The 27,802-nt window shown below is 41.8% G+C and overlaps 4 protein-coding genes across 5 annotated transcripts; 3 read left to right on the forward strand and 1 right to left on the reverse strand.

Moving 5' to 3' along the window:
* The first annotated feature begins 8,435 nt into the window (after positions 1-8,435).
* wnt4b (wingless-type MMTV integration site family, member 4b) lies at positions 8,436-10,951 on the forward strand. Its single transcript, XM_034553891.1, has 8 exons — positions 8,436-8,720; positions 9,120-9,273; positions 9,387-9,471; positions 9,583-9,714; positions 9,907-10,049; positions 10,145-10,285; positions 10,415-10,577; positions 10,688-10,951. Exons 1-8 carry the CDS (start codon positions 8,632-8,634, stop codon positions 10,855-10,857), a joined length of 1,077 nt encoding a protein of 358 aa, XP_034409782.1. The 5' UTR covers positions 8,436-8,631; the 3' UTR covers positions 10,858-10,951.
* A 1,080-nt stretch (positions 10,952-12,031) lies between these two features.
* Positions 12,032-16,178, reverse strand: cdc42l (cell division cycle 42, like). Its single transcript, XM_034553877.1, has 6 exons — positions 16,091-16,178; positions 14,676-14,780; positions 14,459-14,531; positions 14,248-14,357; positions 13,322-13,519; positions 12,032-13,190 (listed from the first exon to the last, which is right to left on the reverse strand). The coding sequence occupies exons 2-6, from the start codon at positions 14,778-14,780 to the stop codon at positions 13,101-13,103; spliced, it is 576 nt and encodes a 191-aa protein (XP_034409768.1). The 5' UTR covers positions 16,091-16,178; the 3' UTR covers positions 12,032-13,100.
* Positions 16,179-17,076: 898 nt separating this feature from the next.
* Positions 17,077-21,567, forward strand: mlf2 (myeloid leukemia factor 2). Its single transcript, XM_034553866.1, has 8 exons — positions 17,077-17,405; positions 18,387-18,498; positions 18,623-18,658; positions 19,120-19,179; positions 19,272-19,400; positions 19,704-19,863; positions 19,995-20,209; positions 21,057-21,567. The coding sequence occupies exons 1-7, from the start codon at positions 17,362-17,364 to the stop codon at positions 20,204-20,206; spliced, it is 753 nt and encodes a 250-aa protein (XP_034409757.1). The 5' UTR covers positions 17,077-17,361; the 3' UTR covers positions 20,207-20,209; positions 21,057-21,567.
* A 1,676-nt stretch (positions 21,568-23,243) lies between these two features.
* Positions 23,244-27,422, forward strand: LOC117745472 (gamma-enolase-like). Of its 2 annotated transcripts, XM_034553844.1 has the most exons (12): positions 23,244-23,328; positions 23,543-23,638; positions 23,803-23,861; positions 23,958-24,027; positions 24,134-24,267; positions 24,348-24,570; positions 24,648-24,845; positions 25,416-25,492; positions 25,804-25,928; positions 26,027-26,135; positions 26,715-26,773; positions 26,969-27,422. In XM_034553844.1, the coding sequence occupies exons 1-12, from the start codon at positions 23,244-23,246 to the stop codon at positions 27,036-27,038; spliced, it is 1,305 nt and encodes a 434-aa protein (XP_034409735.1). In that variant the 3' UTR covers positions 27,039-27,422. The 2 variants fall into 2 exon arrangements, with proteins under 2 accessions (XP_034409735.1, XP_034409736.1); XM_034553845.1 differs by lacking the exons at positions 23,803-23,861; positions 23,958-24,027.
* The last annotated feature ends 380 nt before the right edge of the window (positions 27,423-27,802 follow it).

Below are 27,802 nucleotides of genomic sequence, written 5' to 3' on the forward strand. Positions count from 1 at the left end.
TTACCTCGCAACGGACAGACCATAATACTCTGGCTGCCCCCACCCCCTCCACCACGCGCGCGCGCGCGCCCGCGCACTCACCCGCACGCACGCACACTGCTGCTAGACATGCATGCACCAGGCTCATTGCATGCACACTCCTTCCCCTTTCCACTAGTAGTCCCAGCACCCTTAGCAACCCCGTTGTCATGGTGACACTCCCTCCCCTACACTCCTCGACAGACCATAATACTCCAGCAGTCCAAGCATACATCCCATAATATACAACTCCTAAAAAGACAAGAAAGAAGAAGAAAAAAAACAGTCACATGGTCTCCAGAGGAACTCAAGTCCACTGATGACAGACCATAATACTCACTGAGCATCTGGGAGTGAGCATGCCAAGAAGTCAAAGAGCCTTCACTTTTGTCAATGTGATCCAAACACAGGTAGACTGAATGCCTTCAATGCTGAGTGCAGGTCAACCAGGCTGCTGAACCTGCTGCTACAGAACTGGATGTGTGTCAAATACTTTACTGATGCTCAGCAGCCCGATGCTGACGAGGCCTTCTGGTACAGAGAGCCTCACTGCTACTATGTACTGCTACTATGTACTGCTACCATGTACTCATATACACTGCTACTATGTACTGCTACTATGTACTGCTACCATGTACTCATATACACTGCTACTATGTACTGCTACTATGTACTGCTACCATGTACTCATATACACTGCTACTATGTACTCATATACACTGCTACTATGTACTGCTACTATGTACTCATATACACTGCTACTATGTACTGCTACTATGTACTCATATACACTGCTACTATGTACTCATATACACTGCTACTATGTACTCATATACACTGCTACTATGTACTGCTACTATGTACTCATATACACTGCTACTATGTACTGCTACCATGTACTCATATACACTGCTACTATGTACTCATATACACTGCTACTATGTACTGCTACTATGTACTCATATACACTGCTACTATGTACTGCTACTATGTACTCATATACACTGCTACTATGTACTGCTACTATGTACTCATATACACTGCTACTATGTACTGCTACTATGTACTCATATACACTGCTACTATGTACTGCTACCATGTACTCATATACACTGCTACTATGTACTCATATACACTGCTACTATGTACTGCTACTATGTACTCATATACACTGCTACTATGTACTGCTACCATGTACTCATATACACTGCTACTATGTACTCATATACACTGCTACTATGTACTGCTACTATGTACTGCTACCATGTACTCATATACACTGCTACTATGTACTGCTACTATGTACTGCTACCATGTACTCATATACACTGCTACTATGTACTGCTACTATGTACTGCTACCATGTACTCATATACACTGCTACTATGTACTGCTACTATGTACTGCTACCATGTACTCATATACACTGCTACTATGTACTCATATACACTGCTACTATGTACTGCTACTATGTACTCATATACACTGCTACTATGTACTGCTACTATGTACTCATATACACTGCTACTATGTACTCATATACACTGCTACTATGTACTCATATACACTGCTACTATGTACTGCTACTATGTACTCATATACACTGCTACTATGTACTGCTACCATGTACTCATATACACTGCTACTATGTACTCATATACACTGCTACTATGTACTGCTACTATGTACTCATATACACTGCTACTATGTACTGCTACTATGTACTCATATACACTGCTACTATGTACTGCTACTATGTACTCATATACACTGCTACTATGTACTGCTACTATGTACTCATATACACTGCTACTATGTACTGCTACCATGTACTCATATACACTGCTACTATGTACTCATATACACTGCTACTATGTACTGCTACTATGTACTGCTACTATGTACTCATATACACTGCTACTATGTACTGCTACTATGTACTCATATACACTGCTACTATGTACTGCTACTATGTACTCATATACACTGCTACTATGTACTGCTACTATGTACTCATATACACTGCTACTATGTACTGCTACTATGTACTCATATACACTGCTACTATGTACTGCTACCATGTACTCATATACACTGCTACTATGTACTCATATACACTGCTACTATGTACTGCTACTATGTACTCCTACCATGTACTCATATACACTGCTACTATGTACTGCTACTATGTACTCATATACACTGCTACTATGTACTCATATACACTGCTACTATGTACTGCTACTATGTACTCATATACACTGCTACTATGTACTGCTACTATGTACTCATGTACACTGCTACTAAGTACTTCAACAATGTACTCATATACACTGCTACTATGCACTGCTACCCTGCACTGCTACAATGCACCGCTAATATACACCGCTGCTATGCACCGCTGCTATGCACCGCTGCTTTATGCACCGCTGCTATATGCACCGCTGCTATATGCACTGCTGCTATATGCACTGCTGCTATATGGACTGCTACCATGCACTGCTACTATACATGCTACTATGCATTGCTGCTAGGCACCGCTACTATATGCACTGCTGCTATACATTGCTGCTATACACTGCTATTATGCACTGCACAGTGGTTTCATTCACCAAGAAGAATGTGATCTTACTATCAGCATATAGAAAAATCCTTAAAGTGCTACACAGGCCAACAGGTGTGCAGGGCCGCAAGGGGGTAGCAGGTGTACGTTAGGCTGTCAAAGATCAGTAAATTGATTCATAAAACACACAGATATTGCCTTCAAGTTTAGTTTGTATAGTAGTAAATACAAATTAAGTTGCTGGATATCTGTGACACATCCAATCAGTTAATATGACTGAAAGTGAATTTAGCAATACCGAGACATGACATTCAAGGCACACCATTAACTACAGATTATGCAGTGCAAAAGAAAAATAGTAGAATACATTCCCGAAAACATCCATTACAGGCCGGCTCCGTCTGCACTTTTCTCCACTTTGTTCTGATGCTGCAGCACATTGTAGCTTTATGCTGCTTACTTTGTAAAATCTTTAAAAGCAATAAATAAAAGCGGCCTCTAAATGATCATTTTGGCTCAGCAGAATCTGTTTTGTTTCATATTTCAAAGTAAAAGCAAATGAATGTGCAACAAGTCCAAATAGCACATGAATGTGCAACAAGTCCAAATAGCACCTGAAGGCCACATGTGCGTTTAATCATTCAGAATACAGACTTATTGTTGCCACGCTCTCTGAATTGCACTTATTTATCCTGCGTTGCTACAACAGCTAGACTGCATCACGTCTATCTCTATGACCAAGAACATTATGATCTGATCATCTTGCAAGTCCTTTAAGAACAAGACAAGCCAACAGGTGCTCAAGTCTACAACAGTAATGGCAGGTGCACGTCATACAAGTTTCCCAGTCTACGGTTACATGTTGAACTCAAACGGATTCAGAAGGAGCCCTTGAAGACCCCACACAAGTCTAATCATGCTGCATAGAGACGCCCTGATACACTGTGAGAGGCATTCAGTCACTTATACCTTTTTTTTTTTTTTGAACTCACTTTTTTTTATTTAGTTTTCAACAACAAACAATATGTATTTTCATACAGTCGCTTCCTGGCAATTTTTCAGTTGTATGTCTTGGTTCACATGATATTCAGGTACAGTGTACAAGACATAAAGAACAACAAACATCAAAGGTGATCATTCCAAGAATGAAAAGAAGAGGAGAAATGAGGATAATGAAAAGATTGCATAAAATAGAAATTAAATACAAATGATACAAATGAAATAAAATAATTAATTTGAATAATGATTGTCCACTCCTGAGTGTATGTGCTATATATGCTTTTCATAGAGGATTGTGTATGATGTGTGTGTGCCCAGAGACAGTTAACAAGAGCAGTTCAAACAGAGGGCCGAGCAACATTCAGTAATAACAATCATTGTAGTAACAATGCTGCGACAGGACCCCATCGTTTGGTAAAGATAGGCTTCTGGAGCCTTAATGAATATGTGATTCGCTCCATTTGATAGATGTCCCATACTTTTTGGATCCATAAGTCGTATGTTGGGGGATCCGGTTTTAACCATCTGATGGTTATACCCTTCAATGCTGCTGTGAGTAATATGTTTAGGAGGTATTTTTTGGCCCTCCCATCCAGGCCTTCAGGTATCGCTCCCAATAGTGCTACTGTAGGGTCTTGTTGGATGTCCTGTTGGAAGATTTCTTTGAGGGCATCAAAGACTTCTCTCCAGTATGTATTTAATTTAGGGCATAGCCAGAATATATGTGTATGATTGGCAGCGCTTCCACAGTTCCGCCAACACAAGTCACTTATACCTTTTAACACGTCTTATTCTCACTCAATATCATTTGGGCATTGGCAATAACATGGCAGTATGAGCACCATGTACCTTTGGTGCTATCAGATATAATCTTCTTTTCTTTTCTTTTAATCTCTTCGTCAGGGATCCCCTTAACGTAGACATTTATTCATTTGAATAATCTCACTGTCTGTGACAATCATACAATATATATTACGTGCCATCCGGTTCCAGCTCTTTAGTGAAGTTTTATGAACTTAATGCTAAAAAGCCTCTGTGTGTTTAATGAAATCTTAAGTAAAGAGGTAAACATTAAAGTATTTTTTTGTACTACCATGTCATTTGCAAATGCCTTCATCATTTCAAGTGTTCATTGTAAAAAGAAATGTTAGATGTCTTGTGCATCCTCTAAAACACACGTTGTTTTGCTTAGTTTCATAAATCTGCACGCCATGAGTTTTGTAAACGGCTCACTGACCCACTGGAAGGCTGCTGCTTTCAAAGGTGTAAGTCAAAGTAGACAACTTAACATTGAGACGGGGAGCCATGGATTAATATACCACATGTTCTCCTAATTAGGTTTCATATACATTTTAAGGGGATATCTTAGTTTTTAAAGATGCACATGAGCTTTCATTTCAGATGATAATATAATTTACAGTAGCAACAATATTATCAATTTCATCCCAGTTAAACAGCTATCATTTGACTTGAAGGTCTGTGCCTCAATCCCCGAAGGCCAGAAATGCATTCATGGAGAACAAGCATTTTATACTTTAGCTGCATTCCTTTTGGTCTCTTCTGGTTCGTAGTAGCAAATATTTCTGTTGCATTAGAGACAGTATTTTCTGCATGTTGGGTTCAGTAGATATTGTAAGAAAAAAGGGCAAGAACGGTCCAAATGTGAGCACAGAGGCCTCCACAACTATGGCCACTCTGCAATATTCCCCACTGTACATGCAGATCTCATTTTAACAAAGGCCTCTGTCTGGCCATTGTCTGTTACTATCGCTTGAATGCCCCCTACATGCGCATGTGTGCGCGTGCACATGCACTCACGTGCAATGCCGTCACCAACACCTCCTCCTACTCCCTCCATATCCCATATGTACTGCCATCTTTCCACCTCATACACCCCCACCACCACCATCCCATAATATTCATGGGTCGTCCATTCCCTCTGCCCCCTCCCCCCATGTGCACACAGCTCACCGCCCACTCAGCCACCCCCACTTCCCTGCCTGACAACACCGCCGCCCGACATCCCATAATATTCATGCACACACTCCACACACACACATTCGTACAGAGCAGTGTGTTCCGCTCTTTGTTGGCAGAGACGCCTGAGCAATGCGAGCGTGCTCATGCACAGCAGTCATGTTTCTGCCTGCGACCACGATTTCATCTGGACTCGGACTGCCGAGGCAGGTTGCCCTCAAGTGCAGAGGAGCAACAAAGCAAAGCAAGGAGAGAGCAAAAGGTGGTGGGTTGCATTTCGGTCTCACAATGACCTTGGGCGGAAACGTTGGTGAAGTCCAGAGTCCCCATTAGGCCCATTATCCATCCTGTGGTAAGCATCAGTAAGGTCAGTTTAGAGTAGAGACTCTCAAAGTCCGCTGCTGCCTCCGCAGGGGGCATACAAGTCATCTCCATGTCATGCTGAAGCTTTAACAAGCGTCTTGTTGGGCTCTGCAACCTGGATACAGTCAATCAGCACTGGACCATTTCAGCATGATAAAATGTCCACAAAATGGGGGCAAAGATAAAGATAAAAAAAAAAAAAAAAAGAGGGCACGTTATTTATGAGAGAAGGGGTGAAGGGAAGAGCATAACAGAGACGCCGGACATGACAGTGGCCAGCTCATCACCATGGCGTTGCTGTGGGAGACAGCGGAAGACGTCACTTGGAGAAACAGGGGACACAAAGGAGGAATACGACATGAGGAAGACAAAAAAAAGGAGGGAAGAGGGCCTATAAGAAACCCGTCTGCAGATAAAGACATATATAGAGGAACGTGTGTGTGTGTGTGTGTGTGTGTGTGGGGTGACCATTTACTCAGGATCTGTGTGTCAGAGGGTTCAGGTAAATGGGCCACCACATCCTGGACAGGGACCGCGAGTCTGCAAATGTTAACTTCTGGTGCCGCACCGACTCGTCTGATTCAACAAAGGAGCACGTGAGCGGTGAATAAGTTTCAGCAGGTGTGAAAAAGGCTGCAGCGCAATATTTGTACTTTATTGGCCTTTATTAAACAAATTCTTCACGGTTCAATATATCCATCCGTACAATTAAGAAAAGTACAGTGTTTATATATTACAGTTTGACTAGGTAATTTAAGGGGTTGTACATTCCACAACATATAACCATTAAAGCATAAAATGAGGCTTAAAATCGGAATAAAATGTGAGTTTACTTCCTCACCATAATTATTGCGGCATATCTCGTGTCGGGATGAAAGAAAAATAATAGTTTACTCTTTTACAACTCCAACAAAGAAACACAACTAGAAGAAGAGCTTATATTGCATCTGCAGATACAATGATTGAGTGCTGTCCTTATCTGTACTGTTCTTAGAAGTTTCACATTACTTCACTGGCTCAACAGGAAGACAAGAGGAGGGGAAACTACCAAATGAACTGTGAAAAAAGAGTGCACTGAAGTTGAATAATCAATAATCGGTGTTAATGATTTCCAATAAATAAAAGAGCAATCATGCAATGTAGTCTTTATTATAAATGTTATGTATTCTTCAGTGAATACTATTAAATAAATCCACACATATGTCATTTCTTTCTAAATGTATGTGTCACAAACCTGCCGCGTTATTCTTTACTGCTCTTTTCTAACCCCAGTGTAACGCCCATCCTCTCTCCTTGTGCCCTCCTTTCCCTCCTTTCTCGTGATTTATTTGCCTCCGTTCCAATATTTGTCGGCAGTGTGTTTTCTTCCCCTTGTCTAAATGTCATCCCTTCTTCTAAGACAATATAGGGAATGGGAGAGAGGGAGAAGGAGAGGGCAAAAGTGGGGGAGATAGAGGAAGGGGAGGTGGCGGGGGACTCGTAAAATGAGCAACAAAGTTTGGGAAAATTAAACATTAGGTAAGACGCATACATATCCACTAATGTGGAGACAGAAATGCTGCGTCATAGTTTCTGATGTGAGGATTTCTGGCGAGAAGTCTGAAGGGCCAATACTCCTGCTGTCGGATTTCTAAAGAGGAAACAAAAGGCTTCAGTTTGTCTTCTCATAAAATGTTTCTCAGCTGCAAATGCACTCCTACACACACGCATTAACATGCGTGAATACAAACGGGACAAAGAAATAACACACACACACATCTAGTTGTGACAATCATTCAAAGAGCATTATCTCTATTGCAGGCTCAGATTTTAGGTCACATGCCAACGAACACAATAGAAAGCATACGTACACTGTTAATACTTACGTAGTTCAACTATTATCCTTCCCAAAACCTCCTCCTCCCCCTCCTCCCTTCGTGTCACTCCACACCCTGGATCACGCCTGTCCTCTCTCTCCCACCCTCCTTCTCTACCTCCTTTATAACCCATCACTCCCATCTCACTGCTCTCACTCATTCTTGCTGTTTCAACCTGGAATGGACACTTTTCTTTTTCTGCTGATGAAACCGAGTACTTGCTGACACAATGTTTTTGTAAAAGTTTAATTTTGGATTTACATTTTTGTTTTTGGGAGGAGGTAGATCTACAGATGTGTTCAATTAAATTGGACGCATGGACTTACTTTTGCATCTTAAGGAGGAGTTGTGCTTGCAGTTTGTAAAACACTCCTGTGAGCATGCTTCTGCTGTCACTGACAGCATAAGTGAAGAAACTGATGAACAACTTAACTGATTGAAATTGGGATTCAATTTCTATTTGATAAATTCCTTATAATAATAAAAAAAGAAGGATACCGAAGGATAACTGGATATCACTGGCTATGATCTGGTAAGAATCAGTGTTACTTTTGGAACTGTGTGTTCAGTCGTCGAGCTGCAAGCGCCATCACAGAAAAAGGTTAAAACCTAAATATTCATGAACTAATTGTTTATTTAAAAGATGCTCTGTAAAAAAAGATAATCAACTATCGTGCCCCTGACCTGTTCCCTTGTCATTATAACAGATATGTGGGGATCATCCCCAGACTCTGGGACAGAAACGTAAACCAACACCACGACTAAGGGACAGACACTTTGACTGTGGAGGCGGGCAGCGTGCTGTCCAAAGACCCGGCCTGACGCACGGAGAAGGACAGACAGACAGACAGTCTGATGCCAACTGTCTCCACTGTCAATCTCACGGCACCACTCCTCCTCCTGTTGCTATGGGCAACCCACCCCACCATGGCAACCAACTGGCTGTAAGTCTAGCGTGCGAGGGAGAAAGAGAAAGAGGGAGTTTGTTTGTCATGCTATAACTTTTAAAAGATGGTGACATGTCTCTAAATCTCTTTCAGTCGCTCCCCTCTCCTTCTTTGTCTCACTCCTGGTGACCTTTTCTCTTTTCTCTCTCTCTCTGCCTTCTCTGTCTTCTTTGCCTGCTCTTCCCCTTGTTTCCATCCTCTCTAAAAACTCTGTCCGGTCGTTACCTCGTCATCCTTTTTTGTACTTTCTTTTCTCTTCTTCATGCGCTCTTCCTCATTCCCTCCCTCCCCTTTTCTTCATTATGCATCCTCTCTTTTTGCCCCTTTGCCCCATCATTTCCCTTTCAAAAACCTGCTCAAAAGTCACTTTACCACTCCCCCACCTTTGTCTCCCAGCTCCCTGGCGAGGCTGCCTCGCTCCAGGCCCGTGTCCGGTGCTGCCCCATGTGCGAGGCTGAGGGGGCTGACCCCGGGGCAGGTGGGGGTGTGCAGGGCGCGAGGGGAGGTCATGGAGTCCGTACGCAAGGCAGCCGAGATGGTCATAGAAGAGGTTTGTTCAGAGGGTCTCGGCGTTTACCTGCAGGCATCATCAACAGTTGCCTCAAAAAATCCATTAATGTCATAATGCAATCATTATCTCACTGTTATGCATGTCATTGTCAGTGCCAGCACCAGTTCAGGAATCGACGCTGGAACTGTTCCACCACCCCACGTGGGATCAATGTATTTGGCAGAGTCATGAACCAAGGTTTAAACATATTGATAATGTGTCATGGGGAATGTACCTGCTGATAAATCCATACATTGAACAACTCTCACTTGAGGAATTTCTGCATTATGGGCGCTATCTTGATTTTAGGGACTCGTGAGGCGGCCTTTGTGCATGCTTTGTCCTCAGCAGCCGTGGCCGTGGCTGTGACCCAAGCCTGCACCCGCGGGGAGCTGGAGAGGTGTGGCTGTGACAGGAAGGTCAGGGGGGTCAGCCCCGAGGGTGAGCCTGGATTCCATTGCATCAAACATTAACGCATTAAGTCTGCACCGAGTCACACGCATGTATAGCCAAAAAACTGCTGCTACACTTTTCTGTGGGTTAAAACGTTCAAGCATGCAGCCCTGATGCCTGCATCTCCGACAGTGACGCCAGATATTATTCCATCAATACCTTCTCTTTGTCCAACCGCAGGTTTCCAGTGGTCAGGGTGCAGTGACAACCTGTCCTACGGTGTGGCTTTCTCCCAAACATTTGTGGATGAACCAGAACGAGCCAAGGGGCTTTCGTCAGGGCGCCCACTCATGAACCTCCACAACAACGAGGCTGGTCGAAAGGTTGAACTGGAAGACGTCTCAGTTCATTTACAAGTCTTTGACCTCCGTGAGATTTAATTTACGCTTGCTTATAATAACTAGTATGTCATCCTCAGGCCATCCTTCACAACATGCAGGTGGAGTGTAAGTGTCATGGCGTCTCCGGCTCCTGTGAGTTGAGGACCTGCTGGAAGGTTATGCCCCCATTCAGGCGCGTTGGTGTTGTGCTCAAAGAACGCTTTGATGGAGCCACAGAGGTATCAGAAAACACCTTGTGCTTCTTTCAGCTCAGTTGGTGAACAAATGAAGCGGTCACTAAGATATGAAAGTACATTCTCAGTATCAGTTCCCAGTCAGTCTCTCTCTCTCTCTCATCCTCCTCTTAGGTTCGCCTGACTCGTATAGGATCCAGAACAGCCCTGCTCCCCCGTGACCCACAGGTCAAACCCCCTGCTGCCAGAGACCTTGTGTACCTTGCTCCGTCTCCAGATTTCTGCCATCTAGACCCTGACAACGGTATCCCTGGGACCGCCGGTAGGAGATGCAACGGTAAGAATACTTCACAGGGAAAAAGAAAAAAAAAAAAATCCAGATTATCCAATTTATCAATCGCAACAATCACAGAACAATGATGCTGCCGTCTTCTAAAACATTCCCAGGAACCTCTCGACTGGCACCAGATGGCTGCGAGCTGGTGTGCTGCGGGCCGGGGTACAGAGCAGGCCGGGCTGAGGTGGTGCAGCGCTGCTCCTGCAAGTTTTCCTGGTGCTGCTCAGTCCGCTGCCAGCAGTGCAAGAACACAGTCACCATTCACACCTGCAGAGTCTAGGAGGGCTCAAACAAGACCATACCGGTTGAGCGGAAAGATCCAAACAAACCACGAGACCAAAACTAGTGAACACAAGACGGGATAATGACAACGTAGACAGTGACGCGACAAATTGTCTTAAATTCTCGCCAAAAGCAGTGTTAATTTAGTCAAGTTTGAGGATTCTGTTGTAAAAGCTGCAAAGTTAGTGCATATGTAAAACGCAAGCAACAATGACAAAGCATCAACAGTAAGCAAGGTACAAACTAATATCACCGTCAGGTGGGCAGGCACAACATGCACGCACACACACTCAGTTAATCTCGCATTTAACTGACAAAGCATTTAAAGCTGTACTTAACCAAAACTAACAGGGAAATGTTGCAGCACTATTCTTATTTTATGCCAACTATTTGCGTCATAGACTAGCAGGTCTTTGAACATTTACTGTATTTAAGTTTAGGTATATTTATTTGTATATCCAAGTCTTTGCTTTACTTCAGCAGACATCTTTAAATAGAAAAAAATAACTTATTCTTACATTAGTTTCCGTCTTGTTTTTTGCCCCTCACCTTCACGTGGAAGTCTTCTCTTCCTCTGTATGTTCCTGCTCCAGAAGCGCTTTTAGGTCTGTTCAAGAAATCTAATAAAAACAGTAGTTTTATCCAAAATACCACAATATGTTTGAGTTTCTTATTGACCAGACGTGACACGAAGATATTGTCACACTTGAAATTCTTGACTCCGGCACACAGGTTAGCTGCCAAGTGAAAGGTACCCTGTTGAGTGTTTGACCAGAGGCCCTTTGGCCCAATGTTTAGTTCAATGCTGGGAGAGGATCGTCCAGGCTGGACACGATTGTAGTTCGGAGACATTCGTTGTCTGTTTCTTTAGCTGTGTCTACGGTGTATAATGTAACATGTAAAGTGTCTTTGAGTATCTTAAAAAGCGCTATATATATTAAATGGATTATTATTATTTATATTTTAAAAAGTACATAATGTATGCCAGCCCGAAAACAAAGATTGACTATTAGTGCTGTGACACATTATGTTTTTAATGTGTCACAGCACTAATAGTCAATCTTTCAAATATCCAAAGATTGAAAAGAATGGCTACAGACGAATAAAATGTATTTAACACATTTGTTAGGCCTCAAAAGGTACACACAATGTTTTTAGTGAGAAACAATGAATAGGGACATGAGAAATACTTTTTAATGTGGTTAACTAGAGTTATCCCTCTTATGATTTGTCATACATGCAGTATTTTCCCTCCATTATACAAAACAATGACTACTTTCCATGTCATTAAACCGTTTTATTAAAAATATCCTGTGATTACAAACACCCAGAAAATTACTAGCAAAGGTTAGCATCTCAATCTGTATCAAGATTAAGATATATTCAAAACATTACAACTTAATTTGTTATATTATCAATTGCTCAAAATTGGTAGACTAGCAATAAAAAAAAAATAAAAAAAAGATTTATATCTTGATCAAATAAAAAGGTAAAGTTTCAAAATGAATAACTGTTAAGATTTTCCCAAAACAGTCACGAAATTAAAACAATATACATGACAATAAAATAGAAATTCATAATTCAACTGAAGAGGGGACATTGGTGAAAATGAACTTGGCCTCCCCAGAAGTCTCTGAGAATTGGAAGACAGTAACCTTTACAGACATCTATCTTTATTTGGAATGACAATGCATTTCTTGTGCTTCCACTACTTAATCCAAAAGGGTCCGGAAAGAAAGCAAATAGAGTACCACTCTACATTAAGTTGCCCCTTTAAATTAATTAGTCAAAGTTCACTGAAAGACTAGATGTTAAGTGTTTCCCCATTTATATTTCACAACACTGAATGTTAAAGAACAAATAGGCCAACATGAGTAAAACCGAGGAGGTAAAAGTATTAACTATATAAAAGAATCTGTCTTGAAAATAAATGGAGCGATAGTGACAGGCAGGGGGGGCCCGCCCCACCTGAAAATTTGTAGAGAGAACACTGCAATTTCTAAAAGCTTTCCGAAAAGGAGATAGGTGACACTGCATGCTGAACCGTTGCTCCCCCAGCCTCTTTTAAAGTTTATTTTGAAGGCACAATCAATGTACACGTGCTTTAGAATAAGTCTCAATGGCATTGTACCTCCCTTGCCCTTTTGGTTGGTCCTTTCTTTCATAATGGCCATTGATCTGTCTCATGCTTTGATTCACCCCACCTATTACACTGGTACGTGTCCCGTTGTGGTTGTTCATCTATAGCAGGACACACCTCTTTTTGTTTTTCATCTCAGGAGGCTCCAGTGCTGCCAGGATGGCCTCGTCAAACACATTCTTAAGTCCTCGCTGGTTGCAGAGAACAGAGATAAAGACAGAGAGTGATCATTTAAATACAGACTATTATTAGAGCCTGGTTTATCAAACAATTTGTTGCTTTCAATTTCACAATTTGATGAAAACTCAACATTGCCCCATACCTGTGTCAGAGCAGAGCACTCCACGTATTTGACAGCCTTCAGCTCACGAGCAAGCTTCTCTCCGCTCTCAATATATAGGGGGCGCTGTTTGTTCTTCGCCAGCTTCTCGATCGTGTTGCTGTCTTCCCGAAGATCCACCTGAGTGCCCACTAACAGGAAGGGTGTGCGTGGGCAGTGGTGAGAAATCTCAGGAACCCACTGGGGAAATAAAATATTAAGATTGGATCCATGTTGTCTTCCTTCCCAGCCCTGTCTAGAACTGGGAACCTCAATACTTTTTTGGAACCAAACTAAATGTGTTTTATGCTTGAGTTTTGAAAACTGTCAAGTACTGAAAGCTAGAACGGAATGTCTGGTCGGATATTTTTTTATGAATATAATGAATACACTCAGACAATTTTGTTTATGCAATGAACATTCTTTTGCAGATGTTTGTGTTTAGGCAGCATGTCATATTTGAGGAATTTTGCTTGTTTGTTTAATTAGAAAAGAGAAAAAAATAGTAGAAATGTATATTTCTCAGTTTCAGGAATAAAAGAAAACATATTTTATCATATCTTCTCTAGTTTTAGAAAAATCCACACAATCCTCAGTCCTTGTTACATCTGTAGAGCTTACATGATTACTAGAAAATTCAATTTCAAAATTCTATTAAATAATTTGATAATAGATTCATCTTCAAGCAATCTTGTGAGCAGAAATGTCAAACGTTCCCAATTTGTGAAATTGTAATGGACATTTTTTCCCCTAACATTTTATTTAACTATAAAAAAATTATTTAAAAAAAAGAAAATAACTAATCAAAGAAGAAATCAATCCTAACCCTACCTGTCTGTTAAAAAACTCAAGCACTTTACACAAAAGCCAAGGTCATGTTTTTTTCTCAATCAGTGAAAAAAGAAAATGAAAAAGATTTGAAAGCAGACCTTTTCTTTGACATTTTCAAAAGATGATGGGGAGACGACGGAGAAGCAAACAAGGAACACATCTGTCTGTGGATAGCTGAGGGGACGCAGCCGGTCATAATCCTCCTGACCTGTGAGCAACAATCACAAGAGAAAAAAACGTTTTTCTCCTTGTTTTAAAAGTGAAAAAAAAGAAATAAAAAAAAGAGACCTTCAAAAACATTCTCGTTACCTGCTGTGTCAAATAGGCCGAGTGTATAGGGCTCCCCCCCAATCATCACCGTCACTGCATAATTGTCAAAAACCTTTTTGAAGAACACACAAAAAGACAAATAATTCAAAATGCAGCATATTTGAAGAATTAATACAATGACAGAGCATTTCAAAGTTGATGTGTTAATTCATACTGTACTTTTCAACAGCATTCAGCCTTCATTAAATCCTCTTACCGTCGGCACATATTCTGAAGGGAACTTGTTGGTTGTGTAGGAGATCAGTAAGCAGGTCTTTCCGACTGCACCGTCACCTACCACTACACATTTTATAGTCTGCATCTACAGAGATAAAAAGAAAATAGAAAACATCACATGAGTCTGCAAACACAACCCAGTATATCAGACAGTTAGAGACAGACACAGAGAGGAAGTAACCAAATATTAACAATGTTACGGATGACAGACTGACAAAGAGCTACGACAGATATAACAATTTGCAACCATTTTGCAGTAGGTACATTTACTTGAGTATTGATTTTGTCAATGTATTCTCCTTCTCCACTACATGAGGGGAACATTGTATTTTTTTAACTCTTTTACACATTTGACATATATAATTACTAGTTGGTGACTAGTAAAAAGTAGCTGTGCCTTAACTCGCTACAACATTTCAATGCTGCTAGCACAACAATGCATCAGTAATTATAACCAGAATATTCAGATTTGACTGTATACAGAATAGTGTTTCTGCTATTTAGCAGATTAATACAAAAAGACAAAATAATAGAAATATCTTTCAGCGTCAACTGAAAGTCTCTGTAATTGTTTAAGGCTTGGAATTTGTTTGATATTGTTATAAGCCATTTTCAGGACAGATAGAAAAGTGTCTACTAGTACAATTTCTCAATTAACAGATGAAATGTATACACTCTTTAATGCCTGAAGAACCCTGAAGAAGTGGTATTTTGGGGTGTAGTAAAGAGAAATAGTACAAATCTTGACATAAATCGTGCTGTGCTTGTTACTACATGTGCGTGCAAACGCGTATTGATGACAGTGAATCACTTCCGCATCGGCGACATACCAAAGATGTTGGAGAGAGAAAAAACGACGGCCTATCAGCCGAATGTAGCTTTGAAGCGGATACTGCTCCACACTTCCGCTAAATAAAAAAAGCAGCTCATTGGACTAACTGAGGGTTAACTTAAACTTTAGAAAATCACTCAAACTTGATGAGCTATAACTGACATAGAAACGAGATGTTAAAGCAGAGCCAAATTTAAGTTACATAAAGTTAATGAAGTGATTGTTTTAGCTCAGATAAAATGTCAAAATGAAAAGTGTCAACTGTCAAACTGTTGCCACAGTTATCGCAGTTATTAAACTAACAACAGCTTAATCTGTAAAGAAAAACACGATTAAATACTCGCTCAAACAGCGGGGGAAACAGACAACAACTTCAACACCCAGATTGACGTTAGCCAACACTCCACTAAGCTTGATGGTAACATTACACGAATTTAGAAACAAATTCACAAGCATTTCCTCTCGGTAGGAGCTTTGTATTGTTAAAGGAACACTCCATAAGTTTGCCACTGTATAGTTAATCATAAATAGTAATTTCAGACTGTTCTTCTAACTCTACTTACCGTTTTTCTTCGGACAGGTTAGGCGTTGGTTACATCCGGGTTTGAGGGTCGAATTACTTAGTGCGCAGCCGCAGACCGTCCGAGCCACACTTACGTCTTTATGATCTGTAGAATAGAAACAGCACCGACTGGTGGACAGAATGGCACATAGCATGACATTTACTGCATCTATCTATCTATCTATCTATCTGCACATTATATCCTTTCATTGCCACACGTTCTTCATGCACTGTGTGCCTGTACCACACATGTGTGACCTGTATACAGATTATGATTATATTATGTTTTAATAGCTCATACAAACAAATTTGAAATCAATCAAAATACCACAAACAGTGGAACTGGAGCCGTGGACCCTGTAAGGGTCTGGGCCGCGGGGCCAGTTGCCTGATTTAACGGTTTGGAATCCAGCCTTGATGCCCTTTTCACAGAAGTATTGACAAATCACAGTAGGAAAATAATACAATACAAATAATACAATTAATGATGGTTGAATACTTGCATTTATTTGCATTAGTTTCAAGATCCTGTCATTGTTCATGCTGGATCATTGTCACACTGTCATGACTTACTGGGAGACTTGAATAGATTGCCATATGGCTTTCTCACGTCAATATGCTTCCAATGAAAAGAGATGATTGTAGAATACTATTCTAAATAACTGATATTATTTGTAATTTAAATGTATGTACGACGAGAGCGTACGTGTAACCAGAGTCAAATTCCATGTATGTGTGCACATACATGGACAACAAAGCTGATTCTGATTCTGATACTGCTCTTTTGGAATCTGTTTCATTATTAAACTCAATTTCTATAAATAATAATAATTATTATTGTCTGCTTTATTGGTTAAAAATATATTTTGGTTGACATTATTTCTAATTCTAAATCATGACATTATCATAAAAACATTGCTATGAAAGCCTCTAGGGACATACTTTATTTTGAAAAACAAAGCGGCCGGAAGTCACTGACGTTAGCTCCGATGCTAACTTCATAGTAGAGTTGCTTCTCTTTGTCAGAGGACTGACTTCCGTTTTCATGTTTGGTCCAGGTTTCTGGAATTTACTATCTAGTGAGACTCTGAGCCATCGCTTGCTTTGATTAACAGAAGTTGTGACTTGGTGTTTTCGAGACGGAGCTAATAAAAGGACCTCCTTTTCAGCCTGTTCAGAGTTTGAGCCCGTCATTTTTTTTTATCCTTGAAAAACACGACTGTTTACCCAGCTAGCTGGCTAGCATCAGCCAGCTGAGTTAAATCACCTAGCATGTTTCGGTTCTTGAATGACGTTGATGACGACCCCTACATGATGTAAGTACTGACATTAATAGCGTTTTGTTGGGACGCTGTGATCACCACGTGCTCTACAGGAGGTGGAAAACGTGCATGTTGGCACGCTGAGTGATATTTTTTCCACTGTGCTTTAAGCAGGTACCTAACGTTACTCCAGCCAGCTGTGGGGGCCTACAGTGGTCCACCATATTGGATAGACAATAACAAAAAAAAAAAAAAAAGCTGTCAGACCGCTGAAGCATTTGATTAACCAATCAGCAGCTAAAATGGCCAATTATCACTACTTGTAGAACTTCCCTTTCTTTCCCAATTAACTTTGAGATTGGGATTTTGCTAATTGATGGCAGGTGGCAGTGGTTTAATGGTCTAGGTACCGGAACATCTTTTACATACCGGTACCTGAAGAGTACCCCCCCCCCCCCCCCCCCCCCCACACCCACACACACACACACACACACACACACACACACACACACACACATTTGACAGATCCATGAAACCACCCTTCTGTTTTCTAGATAAGTTTACATTCATTGGAATTCACAAAACACTGATTTTGAAACATCTAGCTTCAAGATTGATCAACTAATTGAGTAGTTGTTGGAGCACTTCTTCCACGTTCTTGAACACAAAACAACACAAAGAACAGCATCCACAAATGTATGTCAACTTGAGTTGAACCTTGATTGATAAGTTATTTGATAAAGAATTAACCTGCAACAATTTTGACAATCTATTAGTCATGCAAGTCATTTGTCAAGCATTTGTCTTGTTTGGAACTTGTTGTTCTGGACATCTTTTTGTATACTATAATGAATTGATTATTATTAATAGCAATTACATTCCCAATTATTTTACAAAATAAAACAATGTGCACTTCAAGTTGGACAAGCTTACTCTATCGTGTTATTGTCATATAGTTACCCGGCTACACCCAGTCAATCCACAAAAGGTCACCAGAAGTCAAAGTGTTTCAGTGTAATCTGTGATTTCTTCTAGGGATCCATTTGCAGCTCACAGGCAGCAGATGAGGCTTATGTTTGGACCATTTGGAATGGATCCCTTTGCTCTCACCCCCCAGATACAAGCACCCCGTGTACCACGCAGACAGGTAACTGTCCGCCATGTGGACGGGCTGTATTAATCTGTTTTGTTTATTTCATGTGTATGATATCCCCATTAGTTTATCAATTTGTATTTGTTATGTTTATTTTAAGATGTACATTTCTTTCTAGGCTGGTCCTCTGACCCCCTTTGGCATGATGGGAATGGTGAGTAGCTGCTTCTATGATCTCCTTCAATACCTTAAATAATAGAACAATGTTTAATCTGTTATTGGAGATTACACATGTAGTATTCTATGAAGTTACCTGTTACCTCTTGTTTATGATGACATGAACCAGGGTTAGGATTTAAAATAGATTCCCGTATGGTCTAGATTTGGGTTTTCAAATAAGGTTGCGTTTACCAAAGTTTACATAGATGCACTTCGTAAATGCACATTGCACAATGAGGTGAGAAAAGACAAGTCTGTGCTTGTCTTTTCTCCCCTTATCAACAGATAAAAATAATATGATGACAGGACTCAAAAAAGTGTGTTTTATGCATCTTCTTGCTCTAAAAATGAAGTTGTGAGGCTCAAAGGATGACCCATGTGGCACTGAAATGACAACGAATGCTGACGTTTCATCAAATGAGATTTTAAAACATCTGCTTACATTTATTTTTGCAGGGTGGAGGAGGAGGGTTCATGGATATGTTTGGCATGATGGGAGAAATGATGGGAAACGTGGTAAGTAGCAAATAAACAGAAAGGTATAACTCATGAATGAAACCTTTTTTTGAACAGTACTTCTATTTACTGTATTATTGTTCTTCTTGTAGGACAGGATGTCCGGCTCACCGAACTGTCAGACGTTTTCCTCGTCAACAATGATCTCCTACTCCTCTTCAGACTCCGGGCCTCCTGAAGTTTATCAACAGACCAGCGCGACGAGAACGGGCCCAGGAGGGGTGAGAATGCCTTGTGAACAGTTGTTTAAATGGTTACGGTAACACCGAGGGAGTGCCGATGAGTGACAAATAAGTAGACCTGATTTCTCACCTCAACCTGACTGGACATGTTGCCGCCATGCTTTCTTAGTTCAGGCGTGCCGGTGGCCTTCTGGCCTCATAAACCATGAAATCACCAGTAATTGTTGGGACAATAAGTAGATCATGTACACTATAAACGTTAGAGTTTTCATTCAAGTTTGTTCAGAGTGCAGAGCAGCCGGCTTGTTTTTGTAAACCGAGTCGTCACATTCTTCACCTCAGATCCGTGAGACGCGGCAGTCGATGAGGGACAGTGAAAGCGGCCTCGAGCGTCTTGCCATTGGCCACCACATCGGGGAGCGTGGACACGTAATGGAGCGCTCACGAAATCGCCGCACCGGAGACCGCGAGGAACGACAAGACTTCATTAACCTCGAAGAGAGTGAGTCATTGGGCCAGAAACGGATTGCTGTTGATGGGGATCCACTATTCTTGTTAGATGCCAGATCATGCGGCAGTGCCACGAGATATGTTGTTTGTGTCGCTTGACAACCTGCCGTGTGTTCCTGCTAGCTGATGCTGGAGCGTTTGACGAGGAGTGGAGGAGGGAGGCAGTACGATACGTCCCCCCGACTGCCCGGGGGCTGGAGTACGGCCGAGATCGACGGGGAGGAGGCCAGCAGCTGGCCCTTACTGCTCCTCCTAGCTCGACGACCCCTCCAGGCATTCGGGACGACTCCCCGAGACACCGTCAGGCCCAAACCCGTCCGCGTTACGACTGGTGAGAGGTAAGAGGGAGTATTTAGTGCAGCTTTGATTCACAGGCCTGGATCAGTTGAGTCCAGCCTGCCATGATGGGTCGGGGCATCTGGCTCTAATTTAACTAAACTTTTTTTTTTTCTTGAATCAAAGTAGCTGAAACAATGTCATTGTTTCTCACGTCTTAAACATTAAGTTTCCGGTTCTTTTCCAGTTAGAAACTCAGTTCATCATGAGAACAAAAAGATGGAAGATGGAAGCACACAACGTGTTGTCCAGATATGATGCAATAAAAGGCAAACAAGTCAGTTAAATGTATGAAGCCCAACATCACCTCTGTCGTTAGACCCTCGATTCAGATACAAATAAAACTCCCCCCAAAAACCTTTTTAAGGCGAGAATTATGGAAGAAATCTCAGAAAGAGCAAAAGAGGAGGAATCCTTAGCGTAAACATGTGAAGAATATGGATTCACAAGGACGTCAAGCAGCTACCAGCGGCCGCCAAACATAAGTTGTGAGACTAGCCGGTGCTGCCAACGCTTTTAAAATGATGTCATTCTGGTAACAGTGTGAGGCGCCTGCTGTGTACACTGGACAATAACAATGTGCCCTGTGAGAAGGGTCTAATGAACTGTATCACACTGAACAATATCAATTTTGAGTCATGTCAGATTGCCTGTTGAATATTAACCCTACAATCTAAATGAAAGGGTTCTGAACAGCAGTCCCATTGTGATAATCTGTTCCTAATTTTTTTGCATGCGTCTGTCATGTGATCTTATTTTAACATGTTACACATTGTGAATGCTCTGTGGATTCCGTCTGCCGTTTCTGTCTGTAACAAACACTGCACCCTTGCTTGGCTCTCCCTGCAGGTGTCACACGTGGGCGACTAGATGGAAGAAGTGGAGGGAAGATTTCCCCGATGCTGTGAACCACGCTGAAGATGGAAGTTGATGATCGTCACAACTGCCCATCATAAATGTTTGATATGACTGGACTGTCTATTCATGAACAACACACACACACACACACACACACACACACACACACACACACACACACACACACAACAGAACCCCACACGCTTGATAGTTACATTTACAGGTCTCCTTCTCCACTGCTACACTCAACACACACACTCAACGCACCCGTGTGCAAACATGGGTATAACTACACTCACTTTATATATACTCATTCTCAAAACTTGACATGTGTTTTTGCCCACTGCACTTAAGTGCTACAGTATACAGTACATAGATCTGCTGTACAGTCCATTTTATGTTTGTGAAGACACTAGTGTGTCAGTGAATTGAATTGTATACTGTTAACCAATTAATCTAACTAAATAAAAGCTCATTAAACATTGTTAGATAATAATTCAAATGTGTCTCAATTGTGGTTGTTTGAGATTTCCTGCCTTGTGTAATAAATCATGAAGTGTTTTTTAAAACCGAATCGCATAACTCATCAACGTACAGCTGCAAAGCAATTTATGTGTTCAACTAAATCTGTCATTTACGGGTCATTTTCTGCCCGTCTGTGTTGTATTCAAAGTGATTGGTTCTCTGCCGATGTCGAGCACGCTCCAGTTCTGCTGCTTTGGTTCATTTTTGAACTGACAAATCAGCTGTATGTATTTTTCCCCGCTGCATGTGCACGTATCAGTATGCTCCCTCTTCCCTCTGCCACCATGTCTGCTGGTCATGTGACATCCAGATGGAGCACACAAGTGGAGCAGCCAATGAAAACCTTCTGGCTTGACAAATCACTCCCATAGCAGGCTCCCTGCCTGCCTCCTTCTGTCCTCGCTGTATCTTTAATTACATCTAAGACTATTTTTAAAATGCTTGTCCTTCCCCCAACAAGCGCCGCTGTACCTGTCTACCTGTCTCCTTTAATCTCAGTCAGATCTCTAAAGTTCTCCGGCAAGGCAGCTCGCTTTGTGCCTCTTTGCTTAGATGTATCCTCCTCACCGGTTCTTTGTTCTGATATGTTCCGCTTACACATCTAAAGTAATCGGATGCTTGTTTCCATTTTCCCAGCAAAGTGTTAACTTTCCAGACAATTTGTTTGCAGGATAAACAGCACTGCAACCACAAATTAAATGTTAACGTTAAAGAAACATTTGCACATGTCACGAGTGCCACTGTGATTTGTTAGCTGATGAGCAGATGTACACTCAGCAAGCGGTGCCAAACAAATAGCAGCATGTGGGAAGTCCACTAAGAAAGGTTACTGTGCAGATCACAACATATATTTTCCTGCAGCCTCACTAAAACCACAGAAATACATGTAACTCATGCTAACCCACTCTGTCACCTCTTTCCGCTCTCCTCTCCCAGTTCGCTTCCCTCCCCTCTTCGTCTTCCAATGACTCACACTCTCCCCCTCCCCCCTGTGTGTCACGTTTCCCCCCCCCCCCCCCCCCCCCCCCTTCTCCCTCCTCCCCATCCCCCTGTCTCTCCCTCTCAGTCCGCTCACTTTCTCCACTCGCCTTCAAACAAGCTGCAGGTAACATTTAAAAAGATTTATCTATTTCTTCCATTCCCTCCATCCCTCTAAAACCGCCTCCCTCTTCCTCCTCCTCCTCCTCCTCATTTCCTCCTGTTCTGTGTTTTCTCACTGCCTCGTCTCTCCATTGGTCCATATTCTCAGTCACAGACCTAAACGGCACAGAATTTGAGCTGGCTTGTGGTCCGGAATAGGTTGACAGTAGATTCATAAATAGGAATGCGTTATTAGCTTTTGTGTGCTTGTTCGTGTGTACCAGCGTCTTCCTATAGGGAGCATCTTCTCCAGAGCTTTCCATCCCTGAGGCTGCGTCACTATCATCACAAGGTGTGTAAATGTGAGGAAGAGTGTCAAGTACTCGTGACTAATGTGAAATTGAGTCTGTAATGAAATGCACTTTTGACGTTTGCTTATTCCTATTTCCATACACATCTGTCTGTCTGTACACCGATTCCCTTTCTCATCCCTATTTGAAACCCAGCCAAAAAAGAAATGATTGTGTGATTTATTTATTTATTTTTCTATCTTTTTTTTTTTTTTTTTACAGAATGTCCATCGTGAATATTGTTGCCAGGGAAATCCTGGACTCCAGGGGAAACCCGACTGTGGAAGTCGACCTGCATACTGGCAAAGGTTAAAAACCTAAATCCGTTAATAATTGCATTAATCATTTACTGTGTTTGTACTGTTAGTTGTGTTTTTGTCTGACAATGGGCTCGACAGGGAACCGTGTCTTATCTAAACCTAGAAAAATATACATGCTGTATTCGCACAAGCTTACTTTCACCTTCACCTTTTCCACCTCTACGCATTTCTCCCCCCACCAACCATCGTATCTCCATTCCAGGTGTGTTCAGGGCCGCTGTGCCCAGCGGTGCATCCACCGGCATCTACGAGGCTCTTGAGCTCCGAGATGGAGACAAGACTCGCTACAAGGGCAAAGGTGGACATTTGTGTTGAGATCTGTCGTCTGTGCGTTTGTCTCTTGTCTTTGCCCGTGTCTCTGCTTTCGCTCTGATCATGGTCTTCTCTGGTTTTGTGATATAAATGTGGACTGATAGTATTAGATTTCCATGGCTTCACATATCTTCTGTCCTGCTGTCTAAGGTGTAACCAAAGCTGTTGGTCACATTAATGACACCCTGGGACCTGCCCTCATCCAGTCTGTGAGTAGCAGTGCAGCATTTTATCATTTTAAAGCTGAAATGGACGAGCAACATACTTTGAGATTGAATATTTATGACATTGACTTTTTCTTTCAGGGAATCAATGTGTTGGAGCAGGAGAAACTGGACAACACCATGATTGAAATGGACGGCACAGACAACAAATGTAAGAGCTCGTTCACATCTCATGTGCAGTGATGGCATAACATGACATGACATGTTTCCGCACCGGTGCTCACTCACTGCACCCATGTGTTGTGTGTTTCTTCCAGCTAAGTTTGGGGCCAATGCTATTCTTGGAGTGTCACTGGCCATATGCAAAGCTGGCGCAGCAGAGAAAGGTGTCCCCCTGTACCGCCACATTGCTGATCTGGCTGGAAACGGAGAGTTGGTCCTCCCAGTTCCTGTGAGTCCTGTTTTATTCTATTCAATGTGCAAAAATCACATTGAATACAATCTCATCTCTCTTATCTATCTTTCACTTAGGCTTTTAATGTGATCAATGGAGGCTCCCATGCTGGGAACAGACTGGCTATGCAGGAGTTCATGGTACTTCCTGTAGGGGCGGAGTCTTTCCGTGATGCTCTGCGTGTGGGGGCGGAGCTCTACCAGACACTGAGAGATGTCATCAAGGAGAAGTACGGTCAGGATGCTACAAATGTGGGAGACGAGGGAGGGTTTGCCCCTAATATACAAGAGAACAGTGAAGGTAAGCACAACCACATGTGAAATATTCTCCTCCCTTCATTTCCTGTGATGGTACATCTTTCTGTTTCTCTTCATCAGCCTTGGAGCTGATTAAGACGGCCATAGAGAAAGCAGGCTTCACAGACAAAGTGGTGATAGGGATGGATGTTGCTGCTTCAGAGTTTTTCATTGAGGGCAAGTACGACCTGGACTTTAAGTCTCCACCCAGCGCTGCACGCAACATCAGTGGTGAGGAGCTGGCCAGCATCTACCAGGGCTTCATTAACAACTACCCAGGTGTGTATTCTGATGTGTGTGAGTCAAATGGGTCCAACACGTGTCCCTTACAGCTGTTGTCATGAAGTGTACACGTCATCGTGGAATAAGGGAAATGCGTTTCCACAGTTCACTCAGCATCAGTTTGAATAGCTGGTTGAACCAGTAAATGGACAAACCCGCCTATTTTTCATATTTATACAACTGCCATATTTCTTTCATCACATTTTAGACAGAGAAGCTAAGGGAACCGGAGAGCTGGATGTCTCCACTGCCCTGTCTCTCCTCCCGACACTCGGGCCGGTTAAAGAGGTTTTAATTATGCGCTACAGTGCACAATTGGCATGCAGGGACCTACTCCGATGTGGCTCTTTACCCTGTCAATGGTGTGCTTCCTGCATGTGTGGGCATCTGTGTGTAATGGGAGTGCATTGAAAGGCATTACTCCCATCAGCATCTTTATTGTCTATGTCACTGGTGCTCTAGTCAGATTAATTTGGAGGTGAGTATAGGAGAACATGGCTTCACAAAGGTTATAATATTAGACTCATGCAGATAAATGATCTTACTCATTTCACCTTTTTTTTCCAGTGGTGTCTATTGAAGATCCTTTTGACCAGGACGACTGGCTGGCTTGGTCACAGTTTACAGCCTCAGTGGGCATCCAGGTACACTTTGCCCTTGTTAAGTAATGTCATGTAATGTTATCTGGAAGTGAATTAGTGAGGTCCTAGTATTGCACTTCTAACCATGAAAATAGTCCAAATTGATGCTGCAGAGGTAAAGCTATCAAGCTGCAAAATGCCATAATGAAAGTCAACAGTGTACTTTATTGTCTCTCTTTGCCCCACATTTGTAATGCAGACTGATCTTTATTGAATACAAATGGATTTACTGGGCTGAGTTGACCTGATACAATTACTGTGAGTAACGAAACACACTTCAATCTGCCTGTAACTCTGTTGCATACATTACGCAGGTGGTTGGAGACGATCTGACAGTCACGAACCCACGCAGGATACAACGAGCCGTGGAGGACAAGGCCTGCAACTGCCTGCTGCTCAAAGTCAACCAGATTGGCTCCGTTACAGAGGCCATCAAGGCGTGAGTTTGTGTGGATTTGATGCATAGACAACACACGTCTGTGTACATGCAGAGCATGTGTCATATTTATATTCATGTAAACTTCCCATGCCTCTCAGGTGTAAGCTGGCCCAGGAGAACGGTTGGGGTGTGATGGTGAGCCACCGGTCAGGAGAAACAGAGGACACTTTTATAGCTGACCTGGTGGTTGGTCTCTGCACTGGACAGGTAATGGCTGTCTGTTCTCTATTTCCTAATTCAGTTGCCATTAGAATTCTAAATGTGTGTCATTGCATTACAGTAGTTGTCAGTTTGCCACAGTGCCATCAGGAGGAAATAGAAACGTTAACACTGCTACGAAACAGGACAATACAAAACAATAATACTTTTCAATAGTGGCACAAGTAATAATGTAATATACAGAAGTGGAGGGCGTTGCAATATTATTAAATAACTACGTACTGTTTTTCTGAAGTGATTGAAGATGTGAAATAATAAGTAGACAGTTACAGAACACCAAAAAACACTTTTGTCAATCATATCTTAAGGAAAACAAAGTAAACATTTGCTGTTTACAGCTTCAAAATACTAATATTACAGAAAACTGCTTCTCTATGAAATGGGAAAACCTTTGAAATAATTGCCATTATTTTAGACATTTTATAGATGTGATTTATCTAAAAAAAACAATCGAAAAATCACTTGATAGTGAAAATATGCGTTGCTCGCTGTCCAAATACCAAGAGTTAGCGATCATGCCGATGTAGCTGTAACTCTCTGGTTCTTGGTATTTGTGTATACTTTCAGATCAAGACTGGAGCTCCCTGTCGTTCAGAACGTCTGGCCAAATACAATCAGCTCATGAGGTGGGTATTCATAGCTTGATGGGTTTATGTATGTATAGAAATACACACTAAACACAGATAAACACTACTTATGCCATTTTTATATTTCCTTATTTTGTCCCTCTTTGTTTCCTCTGCTGTTGTCTTCTTTCACATTCATCTGCCTGCTCGACATTTCAATCTATTTTCTTCCTCACCTCCTCTTCGTCCTCTCAGGATTGAGGAAGAGTTGGGTGACCAGGCTCGCTTTGCTGGACACAACTTTCGTAACCCCAGTGCCCTTTGAGTACCAGTACATTAGCAGTGACGCATAAGAAAGCACCCAAACATATGAATATAAAGTTACATTTCCCTGATGGGCACATAGTAATGCAATCGTGAGACCTGTTGTTGCAACTAATTAGTTTTCAAATGACTAAAATGCACTGTAGCTACAGCATATATGACCAGACGCTTCAGCGAGTGATTTACTTAATTGACTTCAGTCGGTTGAAGCAAATCCTGAACAAAGCCTGGAGGAAAATAAATGAGTGTTTCACCTCTCAGCAGACGAGCACCTTCCCTTGTTAGTTTCTCTCTCTTTCTCGCTTCCTCTGACTGTCCACTTCCGGCGCACTGCAGAAGTGTTTAGATCGTATGTGCCCTGTATTCTTCTTCTTCTTCTTCCTCATGTCATTTATGATGTGAACCCTCAGCAGCTTGCTTCAAAATGGTATCTGTCACTTTGTCTGTCTATAAGGTCATGCTTAATAAAGAACAAATTAACTTGAACCAAAGCCCTCTGTGTGTTGATTTTACGGGGCAGCTTTGCTGTGTCATTTAAGTCTTTGTTGCATGAAACGTAAATAATCACTGAATCAAGTATGACTGAAAAAAACACTTCTGCACTGCTCCTTTGAAAGGAGAAATATTCGAGCATGTTGCACTTCTGGCTACACTGAATATTGATGTCACGGCAGGTGTTTGACAATTCTTACAAAAATGTTGTACAGGAAAGAAAGTGAAGGTCATTACTGCTCATACAATTATTGGGGGGGAAGGGTAAGAATA

This window comes from Cyclopterus lumpus, chromosome 16, assembly GCF_009769545.1.
Source record: "Cyclopterus lumpus isolate fCycLum1 chromosome 16, fCycLum1.pri, whole genome shotgun sequence".
In the NCBI taxonomy this organism is placed as follows: Eukaryota; Metazoa; Chordata; class Actinopteri; order Perciformes; family Cyclopteridae; genus Cyclopterus; species Cyclopterus lumpus.